Source organism: Coregonus clupeaformis, chromosome 37 (assembly GCF_020615455.1).
Source record: "Coregonus clupeaformis isolate EN_2021a chromosome 37, ASM2061545v1, whole genome shotgun sequence".
Lineage (NCBI taxonomy): Eukaryota > Metazoa > Chordata > Actinopteri > Salmoniformes > Salmonidae > Coregonus > Coregonus clupeaformis.
In genome coordinates this window covers 24,643,987-24,662,428 of record NC_059228.1, presented here as the reverse complement: position 1 = coordinate 24,662,428, position 18,442 = coordinate 24,643,987, and the positions used below count along the sequence as shown (strand labels likewise).

At 46.1% G+C, this 18,442-nt stretch overlaps 2 protein-coding genes across 2 annotated transcripts; one reads left to right on the top strand and one right to left on the bottom strand.

Annotated features, from left to right (window-relative positions):
- Window positions 1–5,573: 5,573 nt before the first annotated feature.
- On the bottom strand, window positions 5,574–6,506 carry LOC121553269 (cholesterol 25-hydroxylase-like protein). Its single transcript, XM_041866288.1, has one exon. The coding sequence runs from the start codon at window positions 6,504–6,506 to the stop codon at window positions 5,574–5,576; it is 933 nt and encodes a 310-aa protein (XP_041722222.1).
- Window positions 6,507–14,727: 8,221 nt separating this feature from the next.
- Window positions 14,728–16,752, top strand: LOC121553708 (interferon-induced protein with tetratricopeptide repeats 1-like). Its single transcript, XM_041867031.1, has 2 exons — window positions 14,728–14,768; window positions 14,901–16,752. The coding sequence occupies exons 1-2, from the start codon at window positions 14,743–14,745 to the stop codon at window positions 16,216–16,218; spliced, it is 1,344 nt and encodes a 447-aa protein (XP_041722965.1). The 5' UTR covers window positions 14,728–14,742; the 3' UTR covers window positions 16,219–16,752.
- The last annotated feature ends 1,690 nt before the right edge of the window (window positions 16,753–18,442 follow it).

The following is an 18,442-nucleotide window of genomic DNA, read 5'->3' as shown; positions in this document are numbered from 1 at the left end:
AGATAACCCTTTTTGTTTCCAAGTATTTCTCTTTTGCATTCCATGTAGAACCCTTTGTGTAAAGGGTTCTACATTAAACTCAAAAGGGTTCTACCTGGAACCAAAAAGGGTTATTCAAAGGGTTCTCCTATGGGGACAGCTGAAGAACACTTTTAGGTTCTAAATAGCAGCTTTTTTTCCAATGAAACCAAGTTTTTTTGAGTGTATTGTTTGCAAACAAAAAGGAGATTAGTAACAAACCAAGGTTGTATTATTTCCGTTAACTCACATGTTGAGCTAGTCTTATCAACACAACCAAAAATACCTCAGAATGAAACCATTCAATATCCACTTCTGATCAGGGTTGGGGTCAATTCCATTTCCAGTCAATTCAGAAAGTGAACAAATCTCCAATTTGAATTCCAATTTTTCTTTATTGAAAAGCATTGAAGAGAATTGGAATTGGATTTAGGAATTTTAGAGTACTTCCTGAATTGACTGGTATTGAAATGGAATTGACCCCAACCCTGCTTCTGATATGTCATGGTATGAAGCATATCATTGTCCACTCAGGAAATAGTGAAAGTGAAAGTCACCCTGAGTTGTTTAGCTCAGTGCAACACAGTGACAGTTTATTAGCCTATATATATATTATAATTACAGCTATATTACAGTGTAATTAGGATACATGATAGTACTTTATCTTTGGAAAAATGTGTCACTTTAAAAAAACAAGTTTATTGTATTCACTGTCTCTGGCATCTACTTGTGTTTGTCTTTGTCTTAAAAACATCTGATGAACATCTGTTTATTTCATCAGTGATTTGAAACGCTGTCATCGGTGGGAAAGTCAGGGAAAGTTTTTTCAGGATATAGGAGCATAAACTGGGGAATGGTTCCTAGCTGCCCTACAGTATGAGGTCATGACAATAACTAAATTAAATATCAGAAGCCAATGCGAGAGGGTGTGTGGGTGTGAGAGAGAGGGGGGGGTGAAAATAAAAGGAAAGTGAAGGAGAGGAACAGGGAGTAGCAGGTGCGTGATATGGATATCAGGTGGGCATGCATTATGCATTATGCAAATATGTGTATGCGACCAATAACATTTGATTTGATTTGATTAGCACTAAAAGGGCTGATGAAAGTTCAATCTAAAGCATTGTTTTTAAATGGAAAATGACAAACCACGATTTTCTTCGCTGGGACTGGTACAGTTCACTTTATGCCCAAAACTAACCCGTTGTGTATGCGACTCTTAGTTTTGCATTGATGGATTCATGTGCATTTATCATCCCAAAACCCATCCTACTCTCATGGTATTCACATACTTCAGTTTGCTTTTGCAATACTCCAATGACCAAGTGAGAGGACAAACACTGTGGCACCCTACTACATAGATCCTGACATTATATACAGTGGGGAAAAAAAGTATTTAGTCAGCCACCAATTGTGCAAGTTCTCCCACTTAAAAACATGAGAGAGGCCTGTAATTTTCATCATAGGTACACGTCAACTATGACAGACAAATTGAGAAAAAAAATTCCAGAAAATCACATTGTAGGATTTTTTATGAATTTATTTGCAAATTATGGTGGAAAATAAGTATTTGGTCACCTACAAACAAGCAAGATTTCTGGCTCTCACAGACCTGTAACTTCTTCTTTAAGAGGCTCCTCTGTCCTCCACTCGTTACCTTTATTAATGGCACCTGTTTGAACTTGTTATCAGTATAAAAGACACCTGTCCACAACCTCAAACAGTCACACTCCAAACTCCACTATGGCCAAGACCAAAGAGCTGTCAAAGGACACCAGAAACTAAATTGTAGACCTGCACCAGGCTGGGAAGACTGAATCTGTAATAGGTAAGCAGCTTGGTTTGAAGAAATCAACTGTGGGAGCAATTATTAGGAAATGGAAGACATACAAGACCACTGATAATCTCCCTCGATCTGGGGCTCCACGCAAGATCTCACCCCGTGGGGTCAAAATGATCACAAGAACGGTGAGCAAAAATCCCAGAACCACATGGGGGGACCTAGTGAATGACCTGCAGAGAGCTGGGACCAAAGTAACAAAGCCTACCATCAGTAACACACTACGCCGCCAGGGACTCAAATCCTGCAGTGCAAGACGTGTCCCCCTGCTTCAGCCAGTACATGTCCAGGCCCGTCTGAAGTTTGCTAGAGTGCATGTGGATGATCCAGAAGAGGATTGGGAGAATGTCATATGGTCAGATGAAACCAAAATAGAACTTTTTTGGTAAAAACTCAACTCGTCGTGTTTGGAGGACAAAGAATGCTGAGTTGCATCCAAAGAACACCATACCTACTGTGAAGCATGGGGGTGGAAACATCATGCTTTGGGGCTGTTTTTCTGCAAAGGGACCAGGACGACTGATCCGTGTAAAGGAAAGAATGAATGGGGCCATGTATCGTGAGATTTTGAGTGAAAACCTCCTTCCATCAGCAAGGGCATTGAAGATGAAACGTGGCTGGGTCTTTCAGCATGACAATGATCCCAAACACACCGCCCGGGCAACGAAGGATTGGCTTCGTAAGAAGCATTTCAAGGTCCTGGAGTGGCCTAGTCAGTCTCCAGATCTCAATCCCATAGAAAATCTTTGGAGGGAGTTGAAAGTCCGTGTTGCCCAGCAACAGCCCCAAAACATCACTACTCTAGAGGAGATCTGCATGGAGGAATGGGCCAAAATACCAGCAACAGTGTGTGTGAAAACCTTGTGAAGACTTACAGAAAATGTTTGACCTGTGTCATTGCCAACAAAGGGTATATAACAAAGTATTGAGAAACTTTTGTTATTGACCAAATACTTATTTTCCACCATAATTTGCAAATAAATTCATAAAAAATCCTACAATGTGATTTTCTGGATTTTTTTCCCTCAATTTGTCTGTCATAGTTGACGTGTACCTATGATGAAAATTACAGGCCTCTCTCATCTTTTTAAGTGGGAGAACTTGCACAATTGGTGGCTGACTAAATACTTTTTTTCCCCACTGTAATCAGGCATGATTCCCTATTTCCATGCATTGTTTTGTTTGGAAATATATTTTTGCACAGAGGATGTTGCGTGACAGTTGTATTGTGAGTAATGTTTTAGTTTCGGTAAGCTCTGCCAAGAGTTCATTGAAATGTACTGATCCGTTGGAAGGGAGGCATAATTTCAGTGAGTTTATAAATAATATATAATATGTACTGGTCCTCAGGCAGTTTTCCCATTCGGTCTTGAAACAGGAAATACTGGTCAGGAAATACTGGTCTTAAATCTGTGACTGCGCTTCCTCCTTGCAGTATATACACTGTAACGGAAAACTGTAATTTACCCGGTTATTTTAGGAATGATCAACAGTAAGAAACTCAGACATTCTTTCAGTCATTCATTCCTATTATGGTGGCATTTACTTATTTATTTACAGTTTAATAGTCATTTTTACGCTATTGTACTGTGTGTCATTACACAGTACTTGCTTTGATACCGTATTTATATTACAGTAGGTGTACTCATAGTGAGTGAGTGTGCTCTCCTTCACAGTTTGACTTCTGGTTTAAAGATGTACACACACGATACATTTGAGATAGCTTTTCTTGTTTGTGTTTTATTTAGTAAAACATCTAAGCAAAATATGATTGACAGTCAATGTCAATACCCATTGATTGTTAGATATAGTATAATCTGTGAAATGAATAACAGTGCCATGTAAAATATAAATAACACATCACACACACACACACACACATATACATATATACATACATACAGTGGGGAGAACAAGTATTTGAAACACTGCCGATTTTGCAGGTTTTCCTACTTACAATGCATGTAGAGGTCTGTAATTTTTATCATAGGTACACTTCAACTGTGAGAGATGGAATCTAGAAAATCCAAAAATCCAGAAAATCACATTGTATGATTTTTAAGTAATTCATTTGCGTTTTATTGCATCACATAAGTATTTGATCACCTACCAACCAGTAGGAATTCCGGCTCTCACAGACCTGTTAGTTTTTCTTTAAGAAGCCCTCCTGTTCTCCACTCATTACCTGTATTAACTGCACCTGTTTGAACTCGTTACCTGTATAAAAGACACCTGTCCACACACTCAATCAAACAGACTCCAACCTCTCCACAATGGCCAAGACCAGAGAGCTGTGTAAGGACATCAGGGATAAAATTGTAGACCTGCACAAGGTTGGGATGGGCTACAGGACAATAGGCAAGCAGCTTGGTGAGAAGGCAACAACTGTTGGCGCAATTATTAGAAAATGGAAGAAATTCAAGATGACGGTCAATCACCCTCGGTCTGGGGCTCCATGCAAGATCTCACCTCGTGGGGCATCAATGATCATGAGGAAGGTGAGGGATCAGCCCAGAACTACACGGCAGGACCTGGTCAATGACCTGAAGAGAGCTGGGACCACAGTCTCAAAGAAAACCATTAGTAACACACTACGCCGTCATGGATTAAAATCCTGCAGCGCATGCAAGGTCCCCCCTGCTCAAGCCAGCGCATGTCCAGGCCCGTCTGAAGTTTGCCAATGACCATCTGGATGATCCAGAGGAGGAATGGGAGAAGGTCATGTGGTCTGATGAGACAAAAATAGAGCTTTTTGGTCTAAACTCCACTCGCCGTGTTTGGAGGAAGAAGAAGGTGAGTACAACCCCAAGAACACCATCCCAACCGTGAAGCATGGAGGTGGAAACATCATTCTTTGGGGATGCTTTTCTGCAAAGGGGACAGGACGACTGCACCGTATTGAGGGGAGGATGGATGGGGCCATGTATCGCGAGATCTTGGCCAACAACCTCCTTCCTTCAGTAAGAGCATTGAAGATGGGTCGAGGCTGGGTCTTCCAGCATGACAACGACCAGAACACACAGCCAGGGCAACTAAGGAGTGGCTCCGTAAGAAGCATCTCAAGGTCCTGGAGTGGCCTAGCCAGTCTCCTGACCTGAACCCAATAGAAAATCTTTGGAGGGAGCTGAAAGTCCATATTGCCCAGCGACAGCCCCGAAACCTGAAGGATCTGGAGAAGGTCTGTATGGAGGAGTGGGCCAAAATCCCTGCTGCAGTGTGTGCAAACCTGGTCAAGACCTACAGGAAACGTATGATCTCAGTAATTGCAAACAAAGGTTTCTGTACCAAATATTAAGTTCTGCTTTTCTGATGTATCAAATACTTATGTCATGCAATAAAATGCAAATGAATTACTTAAAAATCATACAATGTGATTTTCTGGATTTTTGTTTTAGATTCCGTCTCTCACAGTTGAAGTGTACCTATGATACAAATTACAGACCTCTTCATGCTTTGTAAGTAGGAAAACCTGCAAAATCGGCAGTGTATCAAATACTTGTTCTCCCCACTGTATATATATGTTCTGTATTTTCATTGTAATGAAGCAGCTACAGTAATAGTCTATTAGTCACATGATCCTCCAACTTTTTCTTCCCAGTATTGCACTATATAACAACATAATGCTGACATAGGTGATACAAACTCTTTGTAGAGCTACATTCAAATGTCCATTCACATTTCTGGTTTGGTCCCTGTGGGGTCAGAGAAAAGGTCCTCCTCATTTTCCGCAGAACTGTACCTCATAGTCTTTCACACAGCTTTGTTTAGCCTCATACACTGGTGCATGGCTTACATCAGTCACACCACTTGATGCTGTATCACATATTTTTGAAGCATCCAACACATCTACATCATACGTGTCCGGTTTGTCTGTATGCAGCAGTGTGCCGAACAGCCTATCCCAGTGTGTGAAGTAGGGTGCGTAGTTGACCATGAACTTGAGATGGTGGAGGTCGTGGTGCGGAGCTCCGCCATAGAGCCCAAAGGGTACCAGTCTGTGAGGGGAACAGGGCAGGTCGTAACCTGAGTGGTCCTCCACAGACAGCCAGATGTTCAAGGTGAAGAAGAGCATCTTGGTGAGCGGGTGGCAGCCCAACAGGTCAGGGTTCACCGCCGCAAACAAGCCCAGACTCAGGGTCTCCCAGACCCCAGAGTGCTCCGTGGTCAGGGCGAAGGTGGCTGTGTAGCGGTGGTGCACCTTATGGAAAGTCCGGTAGAGCCAGGGCACCTTGTGGTGCAACACGTGCCACACAAAGTACTGCAGGTCAAAGAGGAGGAGACAGGCTAGCACGTCCCAGGCCACACGAAGAGCCCCAGGGGCTTGGGCAGGGAGGACCACTGGTCTCCAGTACCAGTGCAGAACGCTGAGGGGGAAGATGAACACAGTGTGGGTGTGCAGGGAGGTAGCCAGGCAGCTCCATGCCATTGCCCAGGTCACCCTGCTCTGTGGCTGGATCTTGTAGTGGTGCACCAGGGCTACTCTGGAGGACAGGGTGTCCAGGCACAGGTAAGGCAGGCAGCAGCTCAGATAGAGTGTCAGGGAGAACAGGACGGGGAACAAGGGAGAGCGGAGAAAGTCTTCTTGTGCTCTTATCCTGTCCCATAAACTCTGTAGCAGGAGAGGAGAGGAGGACTCCAGTGAGGGCTCCATCTTTACTGATCCAATGGTTTTCAGTCTGCAGGCAGTAGAGGATGCCTCTTAAAGAGGGACTATTATTACTCTATGTGACGTACCGCATGTCCTTATTAGGCTTTTCCTGCTGGGGAACTCCGTAAGGAGGGAACGGCATGCTTCACTTTCCAAACTATTTAACCCCCTGCGTCTATGAACAACTGTCCTCAAATGAAAATGTAATCTGTCAAAGGGAAATGAAATAATATTTAGGGTGACAAAATGCTTCAGACAATGAAGTAAGTCATTATTCATTAGTTTAACATAGTTGAGAGTAACTGTTTTCAAATGGTCTACTATGACAACACGTTCCCACCCGCTTGAACCGTAGGCAGGAAGATAGATACTCTTTGATCATGTCATGATCATGGACTATAGTGTCCAGCTGTGTGTATGTATATTTTTGTTTTGTGTTTTCTTTTTCAAAAACAGACACTGTAGAGACCCTAGTATTTAGTATTTGTTGCTGTGTAAACCAATATGAGTATGCCTGAGTTTGAATTATATAGGTAAAAGGTCATGTTCAGGGCACACGGTCAGAGACAGAGTTTTGGTAGAAAGCAATGGGGAATGAAGGGTGACTAGTGTCAGTAGACGTCACTTATTTTTCTTAAAACTGCATTGTTGGTTAATGGCTTGTAAGTAAGCATTTCACTGTGAGTTCTACACCTGTTGTATTCGGCGCATGTGGAAAATAAAATTTGATTTGATTTGATTTTGAATACATCACATTCTCAGAAGTTGCTCCAGAAATCACAGTATCAAGATTGGCCAACATATTGCCAGTAGGCCTAGTGTACAGTATTTCACAAATTCTTAAAGTTCTATTATACGTGACAGTATTGACATACCCACTACACTACACACCTATTGAGCTTCTTGATATTGTACAGTACAGTAGTAGTGATGGTGGGTCATTCTCGAACAAACTGCTCTTTTTGAACAGATCTTTTTGGTGAACGTCGAATCGCATTTGTGAAAGAGCCGTTTCTTTGTCTCCCTGATTTGTATAGCCTACTGTTACCACTGCGTTTTGAGCTGCCGACAACAATCATCTGTAGATAAGTTATAAAAACATTATCTGGAGATGGTAATTCCTCACTGCAGAAACTGAGGAGAGCGCATCATTCTGGTCCACACACTGTCCAAAGCGCGAATTATTTTCCTTCATATTTTTTGCAGGCCATCTATTAATTTGGTCAGATAAACATTTATTTTAACTTGCATGTCACAATGTGACATAACGGTAGGTAGCATGTTTTGCTTTACATTAGAGATGAGCAATTTTTTCATGGATTTATGTAAATGTTTAAGCACTACTTAATGAAGAGCCTTTTGAGAGCCAAATGAACAGCTCTTTTAGTTGAACAGAGCAAAATGATCCGGCTCACCGAAAAGACTCGGAATGCCCATCACTATACAGTAGGCTACCCCTTCTGTCTTAGTCAAATACAACACTCTTTTCCTTGCAATGGTTCGACAAAAAACAGGATTAGATTTTTGTGTAAGGTGCCACCTAGTGTATTAATAAAGACAATGCATCCCTTCACCTTCATCTCGTGCAGCCCTATTGCTAACACACCTGATTAAACAAATTGCATTCTAAACTGAAGAACATGATTAGTTGATTATTGGAGTTAGGTATGGTAACAGGGCCTGGAGCAAAAGTGTGTCACCAATCAGGCCACGAGGACTGTAGTTGCCCATCCCTGCATCACCAGTTCAGCGTCCATAAATTCACCCATGTGTCTCTATTTGTAGTCATTGATTGACTGACTGACATGTAGAAGGCTGGAATACAGGCTCAGAGTTTGGCCTGGTCAGGTCAAGTGGTCAGGTAAAACTCCTGGCCTTAAACATAACATTCTCCTTCCATCTGTCTTCTCATTCTGTCTCCTGTGGTGTTATCTGTTCATAGTAATAAGAGGGCAATCCAGTGTGAGGAATATGTGAACCCTGGCCTTGTTTATTTACATTCTGTCCCGTACTCTTATCCTGTTTCTCTATCCGGTTATCTCGACTGAGGTATAATGGCTTCTCTCTCCCCTGGCCTAGCCCAGGGTTTCCCTAACTCGGTCCTGGGGCCACCCCCCTGGGTGCACATTTTGGTTTTTGCCCTAGCACTACACAGCTGATTCAAATAACCAACTCATCATCAAGCTTTGATTATTTGAATCAGTTGTGAAGTGCTAGGGCAAAAACCAAAACGAATTTGGGAAACCCTGGCCCAGCCAATAACTCTTGTGCGCTCTTAAAGGGGCACACAGCGATTTAACATTAATGTCACATCTCTCACCATCTTTCACCAAAAATGAGATGATGAGACATTGGTTTTGATTTCTCAAGAAGAAGAACTCGTATCATAAAATCTTTCAAACATTATAATAAAATGTATCTAAAAAAGCTAAGTCTGGTGGTCCACTATAGGAACCTGGCCTGGGTGCACTATCACCAAGGGGAGCTAAACCACACGTGATGTCATAAAATAAGAAACACTCAATGCCATAAAATATTAAACCTTTACCTCTGATGTACAACACATCTAGACCTTGGACCTGAAAGAGCCTGCTCTCTGACCTTAATAAACTTTACCTGTAAGATGTTAAGATGTGATTGTCACGGTTTCGGCCGAGGCTGCTCCTCCTCCTGGTTCGGGCAGGCTTCGGCGGTCGTCGTCCCCGGAGTACTAGCTGCCACCGATCTATGTTTCATGTTCGTTTGGTTTTGTCTTGATGTTGTACACCTGTGTCTAGTTAGTCCTCGTTAGTGTCCTATTTAAGTCTCGTTGTGTGTGTCTGTGTTTGTGTGTGATTGCTCTTCTGTTTTTGGTGTTTGAGCTACGTACTTCCCTCCAGTGTTTGGAGAGGTTTTCGCACATGTTAGTGCGCCGTTTATTTTGACGCCTGTGTGCGCCGTTATTTCGCCTCCGGGCTTATTGTGCTCATTTACTCCGTGAACATTTCACTAAAGTCTTTTGGACTGAGCTTCTGCGTCCTGCGCTTGATTCCTGCACCACACCCACCTTCAGCACCCCTTGACAGAATCACACACCAATTGAAAGGAATCAGCAGGATCAACAGTCACGCCTGAGTCGCTCGAGGAGCATGTCCGCGGCTAGGATGACCAGATACGACAACTGGGGACCGCTCTACAGGACGTCATCAACACCCTGCACCGATGGGAGGCCAGAGGGGTACCCACACCTCCACCTCCACCTACCCTGCCAACCCCATCGGCCGGTCCACCAGTCCCAGGTCCGGAACCCAGGGGGATTCGGCTCTCGCTCCCGAGGGCGTATGACGGAACAGCTGCCGGGTGTCAGGGGTTCCTCCTGCAGGTGGAGCTCTACCTGGCCACTGTACACCCGGTGCCCTCGGGATACGAGAGCGTTTCCGCCCTCATCTCCTGTCTCACGGGCAAGGCGTTGGAATGGGCCAACGCCGAGTGGAGGAAGATGGACGCCACCACCATCTCCTACGCCGAGTTCTCCCGTCGCTTCAAGGCCGTGTTCGACCATCCACCTGAGGGCAAAGCGGCGGGGGAGCGTATAGTCCACCTGAGACAGGGGAGGAGGAGCACACAGGCGTTTGCGCTGGAGTTCCAGACTCTAGCGGCGGACGCAGGGTGGAATGAACGGGCCCTCATCGACCATTTTCGATGTAGCCTACGGGAGGACGTTCAACGTGAGTTGGCCTGCAGGGATACCAATCTCACCTTCGACCAGTTGGTCGATATGTCCATCCGTCTGGACACCCTGCTGGCCACCCGTGGATGTCCCGAGGGGGGTCCGTCCATTCCGCCCTCCGGCACCTCCGAGCCGAGCCCTATGGAGCTCGGGGGTGCCGGCGCTAGAGAAAGGAGGAGGAGGAGCCCGAGGGGGCCTGTCTCCTGCTCCAAGTGCGGTCGTGGAGGACACACTGCGGCCAGGTGCTGGGGAGGGTTCTCCGGGGGAGAAGACAACAGGCCACGCACTGGGGAGCCCTCCCAGGTGAGTAGACGCCCCACTTACCCAGAGCTCTCTGTTGCGCACTTTTGTATACCTGTTTCTTTTCCACAGGTTGCACCTCATTCCCAGCATAAGGCGCTAGTAGATTCAGGCGCAGCTGGGAATTTTGTTGATCGGAAGTTTTGTTTAGATTTAGGGATCCCTCTCCTACCTGTTGACAAACCTTTTCCCGTTCATGCCTTAGATAGCCGCCCGTTGGGGTCGGGGTTGATTAGGGAGATCACAGCACCACTTAGGATGTGTGCGCAGGGGGGTCATGAAGAGACTATACAGCTGTATCTGATCGACTCTCCTGCGTACCCAGTGGTGCTGGGTCTTCCCTGGTCAAGCACCCATAACCCTGCTATTTCGTGGCAACAGAGGGCTCTCGATGGGTGGTCTGCTCAGTGCGAGGGGCGATGTCTGGGTGTTTCCGTGGGGGCGACTTCGGTGGAAAGTCCAAACCAAGTGCTCGCACTGCACATTCCGCCTGAATATGGGGATTTAGCTCTCGTGTTTAGTAAGACTAGGGCCGACGCAGGTTGCCTCCTCATAGACAGGGGGATTGTGCGATTGATCTCCAGGCAGGAGCAGCGCTCCCACGGAGCCACGTGTATCCTTTGTCTCAAGAGGAGAGAAAAGCTATGGAGACTTACATAGCCGAATCTTTGAGACAGGGATACATTCGGCCCTCCACTTCTCCCGCCTCCTCAAGCTTCTTTTTTGTGAAGAAAAAAGATGGAGGGTTGCGCCCGTGCATTGATTACCGTGGTCTCAATCAGATTACTGTGAAATACAGTTATCCACTCCCTCTGATTGCGACCATGACGGAGTCATTGCATGGAGCGCGTTTTTTCACAAAACTGGATCTCAGGAGCGCGTATAACTTGGTGCGCATTAGGGAGGGCGACGAATGGAAAACAGCGTTTAGTACCACGTCAGGTCATTTCGAGTATCTCGTCACGCCATATGGGTTGATGAATGCTCCATCAGTCTTCCAATCCTTCGTAGATGACATTTTCCGGGATATGCAGGGGCAAGGGGTGGTCGTGTACATTGATGACATTCTGGTGTACTCGTCTACCCGAGCCGAGCATATAACCCTGGTGCGTCGTGTATTGAGGAGGCTGTTGGAGCACGACCTATATGTCAAGGCAGAGAAATGTCTGTTTTTCCAGGAGTCGGTCTCCTTTTTGGGCTATCGGTTGTCCGCGTCAGGGGTGAGAATGGAGGTGGATCGTGTGTCCGCTGTGCGTAATTGGCAAACCCCAACCACTGTCAAAGAGGTGCTGCAGTTCTTGGGTTTTGCGAATTACTACCGGAGGTTTATCCGGGGTTTTGGACAGGTGGCAGCTCCCATCACGTCCCTTCTGAAAGGGGGTCTGGTGCGCCTGCAGTGGTCAGCTGATGCGGACAGGGCCTTTAGGAAACTGAAGGACCTGTTTACGTCGGTTCCGGTGCTGGCGCATCCGGATCCCGCATTACCCTGTCAGGTTGAGGTGGACGCGTCTGAGGCTGGTATAGGGGCCGTTCTCTCTCAACGGTCTGGCACGCCACCTAAACTCCGCCCCTGTGCTTTTTACTCAAAAAAGCTCAGCCCGGCGGAGCGTAATTATGACGTCGGGGACAGGGAGCTGTTAGCTGTAGTTCAGGCCCTTAAGGTGTGGAGGCATTGGCTTGAGGGGGCTCAACACCCTTTCCTCATTTTGACTGACCATCGGAACCTGGAGTACATCCGGGCAGCGAGGAGACTGAACCCTCGCCAGGCTCGATGGAGTATGTTTCTCACCAGGTTCGTATTTAAAATCACGTACATCCCTGGGTCCCAGAATGGTAAGGCAGATGCGCTGTCCCGGCGGTATGACACGGAGGAGAGGTCCGTTGAGCCTACTCCCATACTACCGGAGTCTTGTCTTGTGGCACCGGTGGTGTGGGAGGTCGATGCCGAAATCGAGCGGAGTGCGTGCACCGACCCCAGCCCTCCACAGTGTCCTGAGGGTCGGAAGTACGTTCCGCTCGAGATTCGGGATCGACTCATTTACTGGGCTCACACGTCACCCTCCTCTGGACATCCGGGTATTGGCCGGACAGTGCATTGTCTTAGCACTAAATACTGGTGGCCCACGTTAGCCAGGGATGTGAGGGTTTATGTCTCCTCCTGCTCGGTGTGCGCCCAGTGTAAGGCGCCCAGACACCTGCCCAGGGGTAAGTTACAACCCCTGCCCGTTCCACAACGACCATGGTCCCACCTCTCGGTGGATTTTGTGACAGACCTTCCCCTCTCTCAGGGGAATACCACCATCCTGGTCGTTGTGGACCGGTTCTCTAAGGCCTGTCGTCTTCTCCCTATGTCGGGTCTGCCTACTGCCCTACAGACCGCAGAGGCCCCTATTTACCCACGTCTTCCGGCATTACGGGGTACCCGAGGATATAGTGTCTGATCGAGGCCCCCAGTTTACCTCCTGAGTTTGGAGAGCGTTCATGGAGCGTTTGGGGGTCTCGGTTAGCTTACCTCAGGGTACCACCCGGAGAGTAACGGGCAGGTAGAACGTGTCAACCAGGATGTGGGTAGGTTTCTGAGGTCGTATTGCCAGGACCGACCTGAGGAGTGGGCTCGATACATTCCCTGGGCCGAGATGGCCCAGAACTCTCTCCGCCACTCCTCTACCAACCTAACCCCCCTTCCAATGTGTGTTAGGTTACCAGCCGGTTCTGGCACCTTGGCAGCAGAGCCAGATCGAGGCCCCTGCGGTGGATGATTGGATGAGGCGCTCGGAGGAGACGTGGAACGCTGCCCACGTCCACCTGCAGCGGGCCATCCGTCGTCACAAGGCGAGCGCCGATCTCCACCGCAGTGAGGGGCCGGTGTACGCACCCGGAGATCGAGTCTGGCTCTCTACCAGAAACCTACCCCTCCGCCTGCCCTGCCGGAAGCTGGGTCGGCGGTTTGTGGGGCCTTTTAAAGTCCTGAGAAGATTGAACGAGGTGTGTTATAGGTTACATCTACCTGTTGAATATAAGAATATTAACCCCTCGTTCCATGTGTCTCTTCTCAGGCCGGTGGTAGCTGGTCCACTCCAGGAAGGTGAGATAGGAGAGACTCCTCCGCCCCCACTGGACATCGAGGGGGCTCCGGCGTACACCGTTCGGTCCATCTTGGACTCTAGGCGCCGGATGGGGGGTCTCCAGTATCTCGTGGAGTGGGAGGGGTACGGCCCGGAGGAGCGGTGCTGGGTGCCGTGGAGGGACATCCTAGACCCATCTCTCCTGTCGGAGTTCCACCGGGACCATCCCGCGCACCCTGCTCCGCGTCCTCCTGGTCGTCCCCGAGGCCGGGGTCAAGGGGGGGGGGGGTACTGTCACGGTTTCGGCCGAGGCTGCTCCTCCTCCTGGTTCGGGCAGGCTTCGGCGGTCGTCGTCCCCGGAGTACTAGCTGCCACCGATCTATGTTTCATGTTCGTTTGGTTTTGTCTTGATGTTGTACACCTGTGTCTAGTTAGTCCTCGTTAGTGTCCTATTTAAGTCTCGTTGTGTGTGTCTGTGTTTGTGTGATTGCTCTTCTGTTTTTGGTGTTTGAGCTACGTACTTCCCTCCAGTGTTTGGAGAGGTTTTCGCACATGTTAGTGCGCCGTTTATTTTGACGCCTGTGTGCGCCGTTATTTCGCCTCCGGGCTTATTGTGCTCATTTACTCCGTGAACATTTCACTAAAGTCTTTTGGACTGAGCTTCTGCGTCCTGCGCTTGATTCCTGCACCACACCCACCTTCAGCACCCCTTGACAGTGATACACAAAACCTACTTTTGCTCAACGTGTTAACTCAACATTTCTGTGACTTTCAATTAAAATGGGTCAGTTAGCAATCCACTAAAGTGCTTCTTACTTTTGCATAGAGTAAAAAGACTGATTTATGTTTGCATTAATTTCTCAGAAATGTTATCTAAATATTTATTAAGTAATTTGGATGATGGGTTGGTTGATTACAGTTGATTGATCTTTAAATGTAGATGTTATTGGAATGGTGTCTGCAATGTCCATTCGCTTTAGTCTCTATTTGCTAGAAACAAAACTTTGGCTAGAAATGAAACTTTGATACTTGGTTGTAAAGTGAGGCAGTAAACAGCATGACCAGCTGATTGTAAGATAAGAATGTGGTCCATCCAGTATAAAATCAGGATAGAAGCCAGTCAGGTATCTAATCAGACATTCATTTGCTCTTGAAACTCCACAAGATGGCTTTCTCTTGTCCAACTAAGACGTAAGCTCTCACTCACTCACTCACTCACTCACACACACACACACACACACATACAATCCAGGTCTGAAATATCTCCCCTAGGCATTGTTAGTTCTAAACTATTTTGATTGAACTGTTTTTGTTTTTTACCAGAATGGCTCAGACCTCCTTGAAAATTAGTCTGCAGGGTTTGGAATGCCACTTCACCTGGAAGTTGGACTACAGCATATCTAAACTTCAAAGCCTCAGAGAAACCATGATAGATATCAACAGCAGCGAGGGGGTTCAATGTTCCTGGGCGGGTCATCTGTATAACCTCCTGGCTTACCTACACCATGCTCTGGGCTCCACAGAGGACGCTCTTCAATGCCTGAAGAAGGCTGAAGAGGCCATTCGCCAAAGCAGTCCAGATGACGTGGAGCTAAGTCTGGTGGTCCACTATGGGAACCTGGCCTGGGTGCACTATCACCAAGGGGAGCTGACAGAGAGCCAGACCTATGTGGAGAAGGTGGGCAGACTATTGCGGGACAACCCCTCACCCTGCCCAGGTGTAGTGTGGGGTGAAAGGGCCTGGACTTTGAATAAGTTCGATGTAAGCAAGAGGAAGGCAGCAGTATATTGCTTCCGGATGGCCTTAAAAGGGGACCCTGAGAACAAGGTACTGCGCTGCGGTTACGCCATTGCATTTAGTAAATCGTTTGATAGGAAAAACATTACCCCGAAGCTGCGATCTGAGATGTTGGAGCAGCTACGGATTGCTAGAGAATTGGATCCAGAACACTTGACCATCACAATGATGTACCTGCAGAGGCTTGCAGAGAGTGGCCAGGTTGAGGAAGCACTTAAACTTGCAGAGGAAGTGACAGAGAAGCCTTTGGACAGCTTTGGTGGATTTGGAATCTTACTATCATTTTTCAGAGATTACATCTCTCATGATTCAAGCATTGACCTGGCAAGAAGGACCCTGGAGAGACACCCTGATTCACGCCAACTGAAGAAGCGTCTTGCGCAGTGTTACAAATGGAAGATTTTCTCTCCAGAAGAGAAAAGGAACCCAATGAGGCATAGTCTAATTGAAAATGCAGTCAACATTCATGAAGAGGTGGTTGCACTCTACCCAAGTTCCCTTGCAGCAAAACTGGACCTGTCTGCCATGTACAAAGAATCTGGCAGCGTTGATAGAGCAGATAAGATATTCGAGGACCTGCTTCTTGATAGAGAAGGAATGGAACCACAGGATTTACAAAAATTCTACAACTGGTATGCCCAACATCTGTTTTATGTCAAACAAGATGCTTCCAGGTCAATTGATTTCCACAAGAAGGCAGCAGAAATTATGCTACCCACTGACCAACGTGACAGCAGTATTCGTGTTTTGTTGTCCACTATCCACAACAGAGGAAACAGAGCTGAGGAAATTGTGGACTTCCTGGATGGCCTTGATAGAGAAGGTGCTGTCGGCCAATTCTAAACCTTTTTTCCAATAAAGGCCTGAAATAGCCAGAACTGCCTGCGGAATCGTTCAAATTTACATCGCCTGTTTATGATTGATTAATGTGGAAAATATATTCACTATACCACTAGTACAAATCTAGGTCAATCTAGGACAAATTTAGATGAATGAGAAAATGAATACCTTAGTATTCAAAATGTCTGCGCTCAATTTTGCTACTGGGATTGCTGAGAGACGCATGATCATCAACACTAACACTTGAAAGTAAATTCAAGGCTGATGTTCCTATTCCTATAGAAAGTCCTATATATCTGCAGGCCTAACATGACAAACATCTGTCTGGAATCCACATTTTCAATTGAGTCTGTAAAGGTTAACTGTGGACTAATGTACTGTAGACAAACTAATATGCTATTTTTCAGTCTTGTATTATAGAGTAGAGAGGCCCTGTATAGCCTCACACACTGACTATCCAGAGTGATAGGATCTTACTGATTTTATTTTCTTCACACTGGGCACAATAGATTATGTTTCTGGAAAATGTATTTAATGTGTAATATTATACTGTCAAATATCTTGTAAGTTCTTGTGAAAATAAAGGTATTCCGTTCTATTCTATTCTGTTAAGAGATCATTAATTAAAGAAATACAGTAACAGCAAGCAATACCAAGTTATTTTATAATATACACCACTATCCCAGTAGGTTACTAGAATTTCTTAATGCATAGCTGTGGATATCTAGTTGAAATTGTACGACTAAATACATTGACTATCATCAGCTATGGTCTGAGTTTGAATCATTAAGGCTCTGAAGGTCATGGATACGGTACAAGGTCAGGGTCAGGGTACACGGTCAGAGACAGAGAACACCACAATACAGCACAGAATGTTTCAGTGGAAAGCAATGGGGAATGAAGGGTGACATTGACATCACAATACATCTCCTTCTCAGAAGTTGATCCAGAAATCATAGTATCATTGCTGCTGAGAAAGATTGGCCAACATATTGCCAGTACTGTGCAGCATTTCACAAATTATGAAAGTTCTAAAGTACGTGACATTATTGAAATACACATTACACTACACACTTATTGAGCTACTTGATTTTGTACAGTAGGCTACCCCTTCAGTTTTAGTCAGACAACACTAATTCCCTTGCAAGGGTTTGACGAAAAACAGGATTTGATTTGTCCGCCACCTAGTGATTTAATGAAGAAAATGCATCACTTCCCATCGTCTCATGCATCACCACCATTTCAGCGTCCATAAATTCACCCATATGTGTCTCTCTATTTGTAGTCATTGATTGACTGATATGCAGAAGGCTGGCATACAGGCTCAGAGTTTTTCCTGATCAGGTCAAGTGGTCAGGTAAAACTCCTTGCCTTAAACATAACATTCTCATTCCATCGCTCTTCTCCTATCTCTGGTGGTGTAGCTATTCATAGGAGGTGAATCCAGTGTGAGGAATAATGTGAACCCTGGGCTCGTTTATTTACATTCTGTCCCGTACTCTTCGATTGTATATCCTGTTTCTCTATTTGGTTATCTCTCCCCTAACCTAATACAGCAGGCCTAACATAAGCCTGAAACTAGATCCCCTACATCCTGGTCTTGACAAGAAAAAAAACTGTTGGGGGAGGAGGTTCTCTTCTGCACTGTTCAACCAATCCAGTACATGTGGAGGAGTTAAGATGGAATGTCGCGTTGTTAACGTCCAAAAGCGGATTCGCTTCACAGGCTCTCTTTCCATTTTTCCTGAAAACCGGAACATCTGGTTAGGGGACTCGGCCACTGAGGTATAGGACTCGGCAGAGCCACAGATTATCCATTATATTGACCAGATACTCCAGAGAGATATAGTAATGGTGTCTTTTTGCAGTAACACTAACTCCGCCATGATTCGTTGGACAAAGCCTATGTGGAAATTAATGGTGTTTATGTAGGTTTTTCGATTAACGCAGAAAATAAGGTCTGTGGTTCTAAGAGCTAATCTTCATCAGCTAACGTCTGTCGTATCGGGTGAATGGTGGCAATTATTGCTGATAAACAAAGGAGTCTGCTCATACTGAACTTTGATCATAAGGTTTATTAAGATCACAAGCTTTCAGCATAAGTTACAGGTGACATGCCCCCCCGGAGAGCGACGCCTCAGAATGGCCGCTCTGCCCTCTCCTTCGTTTTTCCCCCAGTATATATAATCTCTCCAAGATGTGGGTGGCTCCCTCTACTGTCCAATCC